This window comes from Rhodnius prolixus, unplaced genomic scaffold, assembly GCF_049639745.1.
Source record: "Rhodnius prolixus isolate KJV_2025 unplaced genomic scaffold, Rpr scaffold_4, whole genome shotgun sequence".
Lineage (NCBI taxonomy): Eukaryota > Metazoa > Arthropoda > Insecta > Hemiptera > Reduviidae > Rhodnius > Rhodnius prolixus.
The window spans coordinates 31,177,643-31,194,377 of NW_027411614.1; the positions used below are offsets into that span (position 1 = coordinate 31,177,643).

Sequence of the window (16,735 nt, forward strand, 5' to 3'; positions counted from 1 at the left end):
ACTACAATTATTGATTATTGTTGCTTGTGGAGCTCTTCAAAGAACTTTCTTTGCAGAATTTCAAAATGTCACAAGATCGCAGCTTTTATATTTTCAATATGTACATCATAATCATAAATATAAATAAATAAAAATAAAAACTAGAGAGGTACACTGAATGAATTATTCTGTCAATGTATTAATTTTAGAGAAATGAAAAGAACAAAGAACGAATGGCGATTTAAGTGAAATGCAAATAGCTTTTGTGATAATTCGTTTGCAAAATTCAGTACCAAGTGACTAAATAAAATTAAGCTAAAGCATGCTAAAAATTGAAGTCAGCATTTACTTAATCTCTCATATTGATCCTATGAATAGATTATTCTTTGTTTGAACACAATTATCATAACTTTAAATTAAAATATTAATTGGATGATAATTCGTATGTGCAGATTGAATAAATTCCAATTTTACAGTTGCTGATTACTTATTAAGTGCTTTCAAAATAAACCAAACAATATCAAATTTAGGGAAGAGATTAGCTTAGTTGGATGCATGATGGCCTTACAAGCTGAGGTATCGGGTGCAATTCCAGGTGTGTAGCCCTTAGATTTTCTCTTCTTATGAGACTACTACAGCTCACTACCCGGTAACGGGTAATGTCCTGATTTGTCTCCGGGCACCAATGATTATAGATGTTGATGCGCCATTAAAAAAAAAAAAAAAAACCAAACAAACTTAAAGGAAAGTTTTGTTTTTTGAGACTTTTTAGTGCTCTGCTGGCTTCCGCACAATTTTCTCTCGGTATAGGCGGCCATTCTGTTCATCATCGGACTCTGAACAGTGGAGGCTTTAAGGGGAAAAAACATCTACAAATGGTCTCTAATCCAAGAGTTCTAAGTGGGAAAGCAATGCCCTAACCACTTAGGAAATAACTTTCTTAATTTTAATTATTGACGTTACTTAGGGCTTTGTGAAGAGTCTCTAATTCATTTGTAGGATATTAATAAAATATCCAATGTTTATAATGAATTTGCAAATTAGTGAACGAGAATCAGTAAATCACATCATTAAATGATAACTTTTCGAAAGATCATATTTAATTTATTATTATTTTTAATTCAAAAAACAGAATTGACTTACCAATGGAATTGTCGTATGCATGAAGAAACTCAGATGTCATGAACTGTGATATCAATGAAGTTTTGCCCACATCAGCTGAACCTAACATCAGTACTTTATGAGGTGCCAAGGTTGGACAGGATACGCAAGAAGACTGCCTAGATGATGTTTGCTGTCCAGTGCTAAATATGTGAAAAGGAAAACATTAATTAAATAACATATATAATTCCCTAATTTTAAAAATTATATATTATTATTTGCTTCCACATTCCTTACTTTTTCACTTAACGACTGTTTTCTCAAATCCGAAAATCTGCGGACTTCTCATACATGTTTAAAAGCCAGTTTTGTCAAATGAAATTTGTCCTTGTACAAGTTTTACCCACAAACAACAATTTACACACAAATAAAAGAAGAAAGAAGCAAGGCAAAACCTTTCATTTTATATTTTTTTTAGAAACAATAACATTTTCCAGTATTAAGTAATTATAATTGAAGAATTAATACTTTTTAAAAGTTAAATGGAAGGAAATTTCTAAATAGTATATTTAATTGTTTCAAGAAATGTTTGAACATGAAAAAACTTTATATTTTTATCCTGGGTTTTTATTTGATTAAGAAACGCCTAACCTCAAATTAGAAAAAGTAAATTTCTATTATTTTATGGATATGTTAATGGTGCTATGACACTGACGTTCTCAAATTATTAAATTTGAAATTTATAACGAAATTAAATGCTTATTGATGAAGTAATTCATTATAACGAAGCCTCCCTTAATACCTTTTACAAACTTAAACTCCGAAGTAACTTCTTGGTTTAAATAATTACTTACTGGAACAAAGTTTAATCTGTTGCCTTTAAAGGCTAATAAGCCAACTTTTTCTCACCTACCTGTCAGAACCTTGCGACGAAATACTATTTCCAGATTTTGTTCTTCGTGCTCTTAATGAATCACCTCTATTTACCACACCTTTGCATGTTATGGAGAAATGCCTTAATCTGTAGTAAGTTTCTTCTGCACCGGTATTGGGCATACTAGCCACTCTTGTTCTGGCTTGAGGAAGGCTCAAATAATTTGGTCGCGAACGTGGCCGTACCGACTGTGATCTATTATGATGGGGCGAACCATACCTACAGAATGTTACAAACATGCTTTAATAGCGTTCTAAAAATGAACTATTAACTTTATGAATAAAGTTGACTTAACAAAGATTTTATATCTAATAGAGAGTTCAAAGTCTGAATATCTTTTAACAGGAATCAATGACAAATAGATTTTACACAAAAAATAATAATAAAAAAAAAATCACTTTTTGTTGCCAGAAGTTTCAAGATATTTGACATTTCTTCTAATAATATTAATATTATCTAAAAAATATTATTACTTTAGTGTACAATCTAAAGTGGAATGGTTATTGTTGGTTGATTCAATGTTGGTGTACATATACTGGACAATTGTTTTATGAACTGAGGTTTATGCTATTTATTACCTTATTCTAAATAAAAGGGAACTTTTCCGTAATCTAAAAATTTTTTACATTCTTATTTGCAGCTTGGAGACTAACTATCACTTTTCATCTATTGTAAGAAAGTTTCAGAACACTTACTTCACTGTGTTCAATACTTGTGTTCTGGGCAAAGAGGAATTATAGTCTTTAGTTGCAGGATAAATGTTCTCTTTACTTTGATTCTTGCAATGATCCAATGGACTGTCAACAAAAATAACTTGTTGATTAGTAGCCATTAATATGTTTAATGTTTAATATATTAATATTAAGAACTGCTTTGACTATTGGTAGGCGTCTAATCAAGATCTAAAAGGCATCATAATGCTCTAACGAGATACATTACATGGCTTTAATGCTTTGATTTTGTATTTAAAAGATTTTGATGCAAAGAGAAAACTCCTTATTTCCGAATTGTTATCAAATTGTCAACGTTGTTAGATTTATGTAAGATTCCTTTTTAATAAAAATAAGAGGGTGTACCAAGATTGATTTCAAGAAAGTTATTAACTTAGTTGCACAGATATCATCAACATAGGAATGTTAATGTATCTAAATCATGTTCTTGATTACTTTTTATTTTTTATTTTTTAATAATGTAGAACTATGAAAACACACAAGCGAGGTTAGGAAAATAAGACGAATTCACAAGCCTTCCCATGAGTAATTAATTTTTTGAACTTAACATTCACCTCATATCAAATTCATTGAGTTGTTCTTCTGTTAATGTAGTGGCAACTTCTAAAAGACGCATATTTTCCTGTCGTTTGTCCAACAAGCATATTGATTCTTCAGGGGGAGAACTAGTTGCTATAGATGCCTCTCTTATCACAATGCAGGTTCTGTGCATCTCATCAGCTGTTACCTGTTTATAATAAAAAAGAAAGACTAGCAGAACATTGCAATGCTTGAGAGGTAATGTTTCTGGCTAGGAAGATACTTGATTAAAGAAGAAAGAGGATTCAAATACTATATTTGAACAAAGTTTATCTAGTAATTTAAAAACTGTAGAAATTATCTAAAAATTTGTTTCCTACATGTTCAAAGCGGTACTCAATAAGCACTAGGATAATAATTACTATGAAAGATTTATAAACTCTTTAACCCACCTTTAATGTAGGTGAATCGGGTAACGGAGGTGATCCTGAATGATCTACTGACTGTTCATATTCAGAATCTATAGTCATTTGTTCGGCAGCGAAACCAGAACTACCTCTGCCGTGTGGAGGTCGCTCCTCTTCCAGATTGGTCCTAGCGTAACGTTTGGAGAGCAGCTTCAGTCTCTTTGGAGGTACTACTATTCGAGGCGCTACTGGTTCCAACTCGTCTAGCAGTAAGTTTGGGGTAATTCGCATCTCGTCGTCCGTGTCAACTGTCACCTGACGTATAACGTAATTTGCTCTGAATAAAATAATTCTTTATTTTGTACTTTATAAACTATAATGTTTTAAATTTATTGCTTCAACCATCACTGCCTTAAATGGATATGAATTTCCTCATATTTTCAACTCAACTAAAAAAAAAATCACAGATATTTAAAACCCTATTAATGCATTTTTGCTACAAGAAAGTATGTTTGTTACCTGAAGAATTTGTACAAAACGTAACTAAAGTCTATGGGTGATCTGCATCCCAAGGGATTGGCTAATCAAAAGTCATTCATTATTTAATATCTATTCGGTTATGCAAGAGAAATTCAGCAAGTTGTAAAGGAGCTATGATTCCAGAAATTAATTCCACAATTAGTTGAAGAAACGGTTCCCAAGCAGTAGAGAATTAATTCAACTTTATTAGTGTACCAACTCTCCAAAATCACCGTACATCACTCTTGTAATTTACATTACAATTTATAAATTATAAATTACATTAAATTATAATTTACAATGCAGTGGTTGTACTTGTGCAATTTGACACTACTAAGCCATAGCGTTAATAAACAAGTAAATCTATATTATTTTGTTTGTCTTGAAAACTGAACTCAAGGATCATAGATCTTATGGGAAGGTGACCGGATGTGACTCTCTTCTGTCACAGAGAGTGGGCAGACAAAGAGAAAGGAATCGAAAGTGACAGTTTTCCTAAATTCAACTCTATTCTGTTTTCCATAACTCCAGTGTACATAAAATTTGTGATTGTACGCGATTACATACGCGAGAATTACAAAATCTTTATTTATTTAATGTTGAACAAAGTAGAGATTTCATTCACGAATCGTTTTTAGCGTGATGGGAGGGCGACTAAACAAGAGTGTTAAAACATTTCCTTCCAATCCTTAATATATGTACCTTCTTTTTGGAGATGATAATCTGTAAACTTATAAGTAAAGGCTACCTAAGTTAGGTAAGTTAGGCTAGGTTATTGAATTTAAGAATAGAATTTAAGAATTTGAATTTAAGAGCTTAAGAAACGTAAAAATTAGAACTAAGGGTTTTTGAGATATCTTCTAATTTAATTTTTTTACAAATTATTTATTTCTATTGACGTTTATTTACTTAAACTGGGACAATCTTGTTGTTGAATAAATGTGCTGCTATTTATCAGTAAATTTTATGGTAAGGAAGGAGTCTATTAGTTTTCCTCAAGTATTTATTTTTAGTAGGAGTATCTTCAGAAAAATATTCTTCACTTTCGAGGCTTTAATGGAAATAGTCTCTGCACTGTGATTTTAGACCAGTAAATGTAGTGAAGATTTTGTTAGATAGAAGAATAGAGAATTCTAAAAATGCTACGCATATTTAAAATTTTTTTTTTTTTGGCGCATCAACAGCTGAGGTCATTAGCGCCCGGAGCTTTTTCCAGTGCACTGCCGGCCTCCGGACAGTGTTCTCTCGTTACAGACAACACTGTCCATCACCGGACAGTGAGCTGTAAGAAGCTCCTAGGAAGAGAAAATATTTAAAATACTATTGCAACTTATAATTTTAAATTATATCTACTAATTAAATGATCTATTAAATTTATTTTAATTTAATTATTAGTATTTTTATCGAAAAAATGAAACTTATTTTCACTAACCAGTAATTGCATTTTTAGTTTCAATTTTACTAATAATGCAGAAAAAGGTTTTTGCTGTTTGTAACCAATAAGCTAAGGGGCCATTAAAAGTGCTTGGCAGAGAAACTTCTACAGATATATTTAACTAAAAATTCATTTTCTTCTTCTTCTTCTTCTTCTTCTTCTATGGGCACTACAGACCGAGACGGTCCATGGCCTGCTCTATGCGGGTAGACCACTCAACCCTATCATTCACCAGGTGGGCCCTCAAACCTATCTTTCTCATATCCGCTCTCACATTGTCCACCCACCTGGTCTTCGGACGTCCCCGGGGGCGAGAGCCGTGCCACTTTCCTTTTAGCACCTTTGATGCTATCCTTTCCTCGGACATCCGGCATACATGCCCATACCATTTCAGCCGCTGGGCCTTCACAAACGCGGTGATGCTTGGCTCCCCATACAGGGCGTACACCTCTTGATTTGGCCTTCTTTTCCAGCTCTGGTTTTCCCTTTTCGGCCCAAAGATCCGTCTTAGGACTCGCCTCTCGAACCTGTCAATCCTCTCACAAGCTGCCTTATTCAGTGTCCATGTTTCGCTTGCGTAGGTCACGACAGGCCTTATCAAGGTCTTATACATCTGGATCTTTGTTCCTCGGTTGACCAGGCTGCTCCTCATTATTTTATATAGACCGTAGTACGCTCTGTTTCCCGCTGCTATCCTTCTTCTGACTTTTTTTCGTTGGCTATGTCCGAAATGATAGAGCCCAGGTAGGGGAAGTTGGAGACAACCTCGAACTCGTAATCCCCAAAGACGTAAAACGTCGCGGGATGCACCTGAGGCTTCCTCCTAGCCACCAGCACTTTCGTCTTTCCCTCATTAACGCGGAGCCCGACGCGCTTGGCTTCTCGCTCCAGCGTGACGAAAAATTCATTTTAATGCAGCTTACTCGATCATTTTGAAGGCTAAATGCAGATTTTGGCCGAAAAGTACATGTTTTAAGAAAGTCATCATTTAGTAAGAGGACTCCATTCTAATCACATCAATTTCGGTTAAAATGATTTACTAAACAAATAATTCAGTATTCATCTTTACGAATGAGCTCGGATGAAGAATTTTCGAATGAGAATGGGAGACGTGATAGGGTAGATATAGAACAAAGATTCGGTTTTTCCACGGGCCCCCCCAGATTTCATGCTATTTGATTTGAAATATTTTTAAGGAAATTTTAAAATTGTAATTCATGAATTTTCCCCTTTTATATCCATTCCAAATTTGTTTAAAATGTTGCGAATTTCAGGTTGGTCCAAGTCCAGGACGGATTTTTGGTCTAACAACTCGTTATGAGTTGTTGCTGCACTTTGGGATAGCAAAATCGGCCCAACAATTTGGAATCTTTTGGTCCCTTCCCACAGTAGATCAGAAAAAGGCACTAAACAAGCCCAGTGGTTAGGCAATGCTCAAGATGAGGGGGTGTCGGATCTGAGTTCAGCTTATTCCTTTCAGATTTTCTCTTTCTATTCCTAGAAGCCTCATTTAGCTCAGTGTCTGATGACGGGCATCGTTGTCTGTACATTCGTATTATATTTTTTAACGTAAAACAAAGACAAATTTAGGCATCTAGTTTTACGTCATCTTATGTTCGTCATTGCATTGATTATTACATAAGGTTAGAAAATGCTAGTGTACTCATCCCTCCAAAGAAAATAATTATCTTCGAGATAAAGGTACGATATTACGAATAAACTTTTATTGCTAAAAAACTGTTTATTATATCTGATGTATTAAGAATCCTTGCTTTTATATTTTGACCTTGTATACTTATTACCTCCTTGAAGATTTGAAAATTTTAATTTATGAAGTTTCTTCTATTTGATCTAAATAGATGCCTCTTTATTCTTACCATTATTGTCTTCACTCCTAATGTTCTAAAGAGAATGAGATCTCTTTCCATAATGGAAACTCTATGTTATGATCTAATGCATTTAAAAAAAGATATAATAAACTTGTCGATTTCCTTTAAATGGTATAATTGTTGCTAAAGTTTATTATATATAAAAAAAAGAACGACTTAAAAATACAATTGTTCAAAGAAAAAAATACCATTGTGATGACAGTGTTGCCACTGTCTGTAGAAGTGTTCTGGCTTTCCAGGGACGACTGTAGCTTGGCCTTGCGGGACGCCCTCGAAAAGTGCAGGCGTCGCAAGGCCGTTGAGGCGGTCGCTATGATGTCATCAGCAAGTTTGGGGGGCGGCGCCGGCGACGGGGGCGGTGATACGGGTGATGCCGATGTGACAAGGACAGCCGAGCGGGTGGTCTTGGGACTCGCCTGGAAGCAAAATTTGTTAATGTATAGATAGATTCTAAAATATTCTAAAATCTAAAAAAAAAAATATGTTGCGTAATTTATGAATGTCTCATCTAATACTTAGATAACTAAATTTATCCAGTAGATTGAGTTTTAGTACAAAATTTCAACAGGAATTAGAAATGAGAAAAGTAAATTACCAATATCTGTGTCGCAATTCATCCATTTTAGAGCACGTAAGCGAAAATAACTCATTTTTTAGGCCACATATTTTTAGTTTTACTTTAGAAAATCTGTATTAGTTTTAAATAAATGTTTTATTTTAAATAAACTTAAAATAGCAATTTTTAAAACCAATTTCTAAAGCAATTCTTTCTTCATATTGACACAGATTATTTTGAATAAATATTTGCAAAGCTGCGAGGTTTACTTTTATTGATTTTCTCGAATAGACGTAGACAATAAATGTGAGAGGAACACTCAAGTCCAATAAAACTCGGATAACGTTCAAGAGTACAGTTGAGCCGTGCCTTATCTCACTTATTAGAAATCTAAACATTTTATCCACCTTCTTTGGTTGAGGAAATGAGAACAGAATGAATTTGGTAGCAAATTAAAAATAAAAATAAATCTAGTTATGCGATTGTAAGGGAGCGGGAAAGGAGGAATAAAACGGGTGAACACAAAATGTTAATTTAAGGAAAACTAATTCGATTTATTTACAATAAGAAAAGAACACATACAACTAAAACAAAACTGTACAAAAGTGATAAGTAAACATAAAATAAACTCATAAAATAAATCCTCAATCATAAAATAAATTAAACGTAAATCAACTCTTTTAATTGCAACACAACTCAAAAATAATACCTTTCTCTTATAAAAAATAATACTTTTCTTTTACAAAACTTAATACTTTTCTCTTACACGTAATCAGCTGACTCGGTAGAGTAGTGGGATTAGGAGCTACGCAAGCGACGAGATCACTCTCACACACACAACGGCACGGGCCCTACTCGTTCTCCTCATACCCCACTCCTCCACCTGAGCCGGCCGTCCCCACACCGCTCTCTGACACGATAAATAATAATTTTACTTCAAAGAATAGCGGAGTACATTGTATTCAGAAAAAAAATATATTGATGAACAAAGCGATGCGCCAATGACCCTTGATGTTGGCTGATTTTCTAGCTTTAGTTTCTTCACGTTGCATGACAAGCTAAAAAATGTGGGCACTTATGGAAATAACTTTCTAAATGCACTCTCTTCTAATATTGCACTTTAATGCTCAGTGCATTCCACAATTAACTCAGTGTTCCTGCCTTAAGTACATTTTCAGATCAGTTTAATGTAAAGTAAACATTACGGTCCGGTGCAGCAGTTCAAGTACCATTTTAAATTTAAAAACTAATCAATATTAGCTGTAAGCTTACTGAGAAAGAAAGGCGTATTCCAGCTTAAGAGAGTTTACTCACTGGCTTATTCACTTAATCTTTTTTTAAAACTTCAAGCCGAACGTCTAGAGTTTGATTTCAGTGGCTGTCAATTTTAGGGTGGTCGTTCTTCCCAACGACAACTGCCCGTATTTATCTTTCCTTTTGCTTTCAAGTTAAATTTTATGACTCAAGTCTCAATTGGTTTATCCAGTTTTAATGGCTGTATTGTGAAGCCAAGTTGCCACATGAGTTCCTCTTATTTACATTTTTAAGATACCAAAAGCAGTAATAAAATTTATAATTTATGTTAAGTTACAAAATACAAAAGTAGGTTACGAAGAGTTAATTTTAGCATATATTTGACTAATATCATTAATTTTGAATGTGCGTAATGTCTTAATGAATATTTCATTAGAGCGCTTCACTTTTTGCTGATTTGCAAACTTAATCTCTACCGTAGTGAATGAGAACAACTGATACAGATTACCCTTCACTAGGAACTTGGAAGTTTGTAATTGTATAATCTCATTTCATTCATGCATGAAAATCAGTTACCTGCTTAACTTAGTTGACAAGTCAGTCATCTTTTATTTTATCATATAATGTAAATAATCTGTTAGCATAGTTAATATACCTAGTTTTCTAGTATTGAATTATTGTTTTACCTAATTGTTCCAGTTAATAACTTTTTTGTTTTATCTCTTACTTTTTCGTAGCACTTTATTTATCCTCTCAGTGTTTTACTTCAATTAAAGTTCATATGTGTAAATATTCATAGGTTCCCGGATGCCATCCAAGTTCACTGCCGGCTTACGCTGCCTTAGACACTGTATTCTTAGCTCTATCCATCATCAGGCCGTTAGCCCTTAAGAGAGAAAATCTAAAGGCAATAGACTTGCACTTAAACCGGAATGAGACCTGCAGTACTGTTTTATGCTCTATCTCTCTGCGCGTGCATTAAATAGCCTGAAGTGATAAATATCAGCGCCTTTTGAGGATTTTTCCTGAGCGACCCACAAGGTATTTATTACAAATTTTAATCTTATTTTACTGGTTTTATTATCCTTCTATCAATTAATTTTAAACAACATGTAGAGATACAAAGATTAGCAGAGTGGGAGTGCATTATTGCTTAAAAGGCGTTCTGCACTAGCTTACCTTAAGGATTCATCAACAATTCCTCTTTCAAAAAACTATAGTATAATATACTGAAAAAATCTTGGTAGCGTATTCAGGTACCGACATCTTTAACTTTAAATTTCAGTTATTATACATATTTGTTCAAAACACATGCTTAATCTTGAGCTTCTTCTGAAAAACCATCTAGATGATGGTTATAATAATAAAGCATCCCAATTCATTATCTTATTTCTTTAAAATAATTAAGAATACTAAATTTCTTTAATTTCTTAAGAATCATCAATCCATTTTTCATATTTTCTTCTACTTTTTTATGTGCGCTTTGAAGTAGAGGCTACTAGGATTCAAATGCTTACTGAAAATCCGTATTTATTTGGCAGCTTCATGTCAAAAAAAAAGTCAAGCTTTAGACAATCCATATATGTAGCAGATAAGAATTCCTTTTTCTCAAAAGCTACATACACATCATCAATCAGAGGTTCTATTGCTGTCACAGAGAAGATCTCCCCCTGCAATAACCATGACGGCATCATTTATTAACTTATTTTCTTTTAAGGTTTACATTGTTCATTATCTGTAGTGCCTTTATTTTAGGAAAAGAATATAGTCATTGGCCTGAAATTATTTGAAAAACTGAGATTGATCTTTTACGATGTATTTGTACTGATAATGAAAAAAAATTGTATTAGTTTTTAAGCTTGAAGAGGTGGGACTGTAGCTTTTTATTCCTTTATCCAATAATATCCAATTACCAAAACATTCAATTTAAAAACCAGTGATATAATACATAAATCACTTCTTAGATTGCATATATTATATGCAATTACTGAAACATGGGGCGGCTCATATCCCAAAACCACTGCAGCAAAAGAGGCTTATTGTACCATCCCCTGAAAGATCTAATACATAATATAACCTTCACTTTTTACGAGCTCTGTCTGACCTTACAGTCGTTTTCTCGACATGATCTTCTCTGGTCTCAAAGTAATTTATAATAAAATTAAAAATTACCGACCATTTGTAGTATATCCATTATAGTACATGGTTGAAATACCTACTGAAAGATCTCTTATTACATTTGTCTACAACAGTGCCACTAATCTAATGGTTTGGAAGCAGAGGAGTTAAAACTTGCATCATATGAATGTGTGTACATAAACAAAATATTTCAGAAAAAAAGACGAATAAGACTCGCATCGTAATACAATTATTAATTTTGTGTATTGTTTTACGGTTAGTAATACCGCCATTCAACTTTTTGTAACCCAGTATAAATCGGGCACAAGGATGTCGGAAGTTTTTGTGTCCACTTATACCAGACGCACGATTAGATGTGATTGCCTTTTATGTTCTTAGTCAAGCACTCACATGGGGTCATTTTCAGTACCCTCATCTGGGTGAACTACCTGGAGTTTATCATGGCAGGTGGGTTACCAAAAAGGCAAACTAATCCAGCTCTTCAAAGGAGATCACTTTGAATTCTGTCCCTCAGTTCTGTCTTTATTTAACCTTCGCGCACTATTATCGATCTAAACGCCTTTCACTTCAATGTGCAACATTTTCCCAGAAATATTATTATGTTATAGTTAATGTACTATTGCATATCCTTTTAACAAAGACTTTTTTACTTCAACGCTATTCCGTTAAAAGAATAATATGGAATAATATGCGATAACTGTTACAGCCTAAGGTATTCAAAATTTAGGAAAAAATATCATAAGTAGTTTCAAGTTTGGAGATTGAATTATAATTATTGAAACTATATCGTTAGCATTATTTACAGTAGATTTAGTTTTAGTTACAGTTGGAAATAAAACACTCTAAAATGGTTTTCACATTAATTATGATTAATTTCAATTTCATATTTGAATAACATGAAGTTATGTTGTTATTGAAATCGCCCAGACTCTCTCTTTTAGTTTGGTAGCGCTGATGAGAAACGTTTGAAATATTGGCCTAAAGTTGTTCTTTTAAAATTAATCAAAACTCCACACTCTTTTAAAGAACCATTTCTATAAAGTCTACTTAAAAAAATCTTTTTTAAAAATTTCTAGCATGCAGTTGTCAATGTTTAAGCAATCAGCATCGCGCATCAATGTATCGGCAATTGCCTGTAAAATGTAGTTCAGAGACATGAAGAATTATGAATAAAAAAAACTTTTCTTCATCACGAGATGGAAGAAAGAATGTGTAGGGTGTGGAATAATTGGAACTTCTTCCAAGACGGAGTTAGTAAGGTATGGTGCCCATTTCGACTGAAAGAGGTACGTTATTACAACAAGGTTAGAAGCCTACATCTGCTTTTCCCTTGCAGTAATTACTGTAGTTTTTTTTTTGTCATCAATCATCTAACTTGGAAATCATTCATAGTTCCAAGACTTGCTGGATCGATGGAAACATTTGTGTAATGCAGAAATAATCATGGTTCTAGAACGTCAGATGAAGAGTGATTTTACTACGATAGAGGAGGGACCAGGAACGGAATGTACAATGGATAGACTGTAAGACTTACATATCTTTTGCTGCAGACAATTTTATTTAATTGAAGTAAGATTTATTGAATTACATATCTAATGAAAAGAAATCAAATTTAGCCGTGATTAATAATCGAAATTGCTTAATTAATTATTCATTTGTATATTACATAAAATTTATAATAAGTTTTATATTATGGGGTACGATTTTGAATACTAAACGAATAAATGTACGTCATATTAAGTAGGATTATATAATATATTAATTATAATAAAGATTACAAAATAAACTTAAAAATAAAATAAAAAGCGTAACGATTTGTTTTTATGATCAATATTAATTAGACAGATTGTTGTATTAAATTAAAACGCAATTTAAATTCTGAAGGGTGAATGCAAAATTTGTAAAGTGGTATTAAATACATTCTTCGCTAGTCAAATTTCGTTCCAATGTTTGAGGAATAGTTTAAAGGTTTACTTGTTTTTCGGTTTCGTAGTTTTCATTAAAATTTTCCTAATATAAAAATGAGTAATTTTATAGTTAAAATTTGAAATTAAAGTTTAAGGACAAAAAATTGAAAAAAACTCTCACAACACTTCTCTTACTGGAATTATCTAAGTTACGATTCATGAAATTTTTATACTCCGGAAAACAAAAACAAATCATTTTTACAAGATTTTCTTTAAAAGCTGACTGTCCAGAATTTGATTAAAATTTATTATTGTGTAATTTACGACAAAATAAAGCGGTACTGGAGAATTGTGTCATCACTCGAAAAATGGGGGGCGTATATTACCAATTCCGGAGGACAATATTCCAGAATATAAGTTTCATATAAAATGGTGAAACTCTTTATTAAAATAAAATCTTTATTAGAGGCAGAATAAAAATCTACTAATAATGTAAATAATATTGTGCCTTTCTTTAGTAAAAGTCACATGAAGTTTGAACATGTGAATGTTCGGTTTATTTTTCATTCTATTAAATAAGAGCTGAGCGCTTAAATGTAAAATGTCATATAAAATTTGAGAGGAAATTCTCAGTTTAATCTTTCATGAGACACATTTTGGTAGGTTTTAGTTGGTTATTGAATATTCCATAAAATATATAAAATGTTCATCACTTATCTGTCATATACATTTTATTTCAAATTACAGTAAAAAGTGAGACATAAACATCTCTTACAAACTAGCTGATCAAATTTGTTGCAAACAGGTCTGAGTAGTTTTTAGTCGAGTGTAAAAATGTTCGCGACATTCTATTTTTGTGTCTTTTGTAAGTTCTCTTGAAATGTTATTACGGAGTTGGATATTTTTACTAAATATTACTTACCTCTTACTTATTTAGGGATGTTTTATGCCTATTGGCTAGGCTGAACCCATTTAGGGCCTGCGTTTGAGTTTCTGTCTTCCATCCTTCAAGTTCTGTCTTCGTTCTTCTTCAACTATGCAGGTCAATTGTCTCTAACAATCTTAAACGTCCCTCAGCATTGCTCCACAGACCTCTTACATCATGTTTACCTTTCGACCGCTACCCTCTGTAGTTTTTTTATTTGATGTTAGTTTTCTCTCTTTATTGTTAGTACAACTAATGTGAAAACAGAATTTTGTGTTACTGTCTACTAATTTAGAATAAAAAAAAAAAATCTATAGCCATGAAAAGGGATTACACATTTATTTTGTATTTGAAATTTTGTTGACTTTAAATGTTGTCTTGTATTACATTAAACAGCGTTTCCCAACCAGTGGTACGCGAGTTGCTGGTTGGTGATAAGCGAAAAATAATCAATAATCGCGGACATAAAAAATTAAAAAAAAAATCAAACCATATAAATATCACAGAAACGTTTTTACCAATAATACATAAAATTTATTTTAATTAATAATATTATACAGTAAAGTTGTTAATATGTACAGTAATAAGGTTAGTCTGTCTCAAGATATACGAGAAAATATAATAGCACATTTAACAGGATTTAAATTGTCTTTCATGGAGTATTTTCCAAAGCCCAAAAACACAAACGATAATTGATAACTATGTAAAAATCTGCTTAAAGAGACTGATTGTAATGAGTAAGCTCTATCCAAGCAACATTAAATTTAATTGGTACTTACAGGTAGTTGAATGCTTAAAAGAAATTAATTTAGAAGATTTGGGCACAAATATAATAATCCTACAGAAGAACTTTGTAAATAAATTAATAATTTTGAAGAGAAAATAATTTTTAATTGTTTAAAAAAAAATGGTTAAAACTAAGATCTTACACTTTACAAAGTTTATAAAGTGAACATGCACTTGAACTCCTTTGTTGCAGGTACATTGTATATCTATACAAATGAAGATAATAATAATAATAAAATAACACACACTGAATAACAAATTTATCGTAATACAATCATTTTTACGAAGTGGTACAAATTAGCATGATATATGTATGTACTACCAAGTGGTACGCGAGCCAAAAAAGGTTGGGAAACGCTGCATTAAATTTAATAATTTGTTTTATTTTATTTTGAAACAATTAAAAAGGGCTACAAATATTCTATCGTGCAATATCTCTGGAAGAATTTTGCAATATAAGGAAGAGGAGAAGATGCTACTCTCTTTCTGATCCCAAGTTTCTTCTCTGTTCAAGAAATATAGAATTCAGTATTCCTTTACCATTGGTTTTTCTCTAAAAAGGGCCTACTATTCAATAATTACTTCCCTAATATTCATCTTAATAAATTATTAAATACTTTATTGAAATTGTATTAAACATGTTGATAAAGTTAATCCCAATTTGCGGCTTCCCTATTAGATTCATCTGATGATGATATGAAGCTGTAGCGTGTAATATTATATCCACAAGTTTGACTGTGGCTAACCACCTGACACTTGCACAGAACTACTAAAATGACCTCTAGAATACTATTTGCTAATATTAGAGACACGATAGTACTGCGTGATGACTGTTATTTGAATAATATAAGTAGGGTTAAAAATAGTAGAAAAAGAAAACTTATCCACAGTAAAACTTATCATTTGACAAAAGTCTGTCCAGCCCCTAGCGACTTCATCTTATATTTTTTTATCAATAATTGCTAAGAAAAGAGTCTGTTGAAGATCAAATAAAAGATGAATTTAATTAAAAACAAAAAAATGACGTTAAGAAAGGTGTATAAGAAACATTAAAACTAAATTTGACCAAAAGCATTTGCATGACTTTCTTTAGTGCAAAATTCTAATAAATAATAATTTGATTTTAAATTGAATTCAATTAAACAAATGGGTAAGTTAAGTTATTTTTTTTGATGTTCCAGGTCAGTTAGTTGCTATAACATAATATTGCAAACCTTCCAGAGAGCTTTCCTCAGATCCAGAACCATTGGTATATAGATGACAGTGGAAAAGAAGTTTCCAGTAAAAATTCTGGATTATTTATTGGAAAACTTATAACTTGGTTTCAAAAGTGTTCTTGTAACACCTCCTTTATCAAAAGAAAGCCTTATCATTAATAGGGCAGCTCAGAGATAAAGAAATATCTTATTTCGAAATCGTCAATATCGGATATCGACCTTTGCAATAAATAATAGGTGGACTAGAGAATGTAGAAAAAAAAAAAATCTATGAGTGCTTCACTTGTTTTGAAATGAAGGTTCCGAGAGAAGTTCGTTAAGAGGGATTTTACACTAAAAGGATTCTGGGTTGAAGCTCGCAGAACAATGACCTGATTCACCAGCAAATATTTGAAAGAAATTAGAATGGATTCAAAGAAATAATAGGTTTTATCCGA

General features: G+C 32.4%; 1 protein-coding gene across 5 annotated transcripts in view; it reads right to left on the bottom strand.

The window, feature by feature from the left end:
- Nucleotides 1–16,735, bottom strand: part of LOC141455366 (uncharacterized) — a 140,811-nt gene that overhangs the window by 28,519 nt on the left and 95,557 nt on the right. For 3 of the 5 annotated variants that reach the window (XM_074130385.1, XM_074130388.1, XM_074130386.1), the window contains exons 3-8: nucleotides 7,703–7,930; nucleotides 3,717–3,986; nucleotides 3,300–3,472; nucleotides 2,710–2,811; nucleotides 1,994–2,233; nucleotides 1,123–1,283 (exon numbers count right to left, since the gene is read on the bottom strand). In XM_074130385.1, coding sequence (XP_073986486.1) covers nucleotides 1,123–1,283; nucleotides 1,994–2,233; nucleotides 2,710–2,811; nucleotides 3,300–3,472; nucleotides 3,717–3,986; nucleotides 7,703–7,705 — 949 coding nt within the window. In that variant the 5' untranslated portion in view covers nucleotides 7,706–7,930. Of the gene's footprint in view, nucleotides 1–1,122; nucleotides 1,284–1,993; nucleotides 2,234–2,709; nucleotides 2,812–3,299; nucleotides 3,473–3,716; nucleotides 3,987–7,702; nucleotides 7,931–8,836; nucleotides 8,922–16,735 lie in introns of those variants that run through there. The other 2 variants (XM_074130389.1, XM_074130390.1) reach the window with 2 other exon arrangements.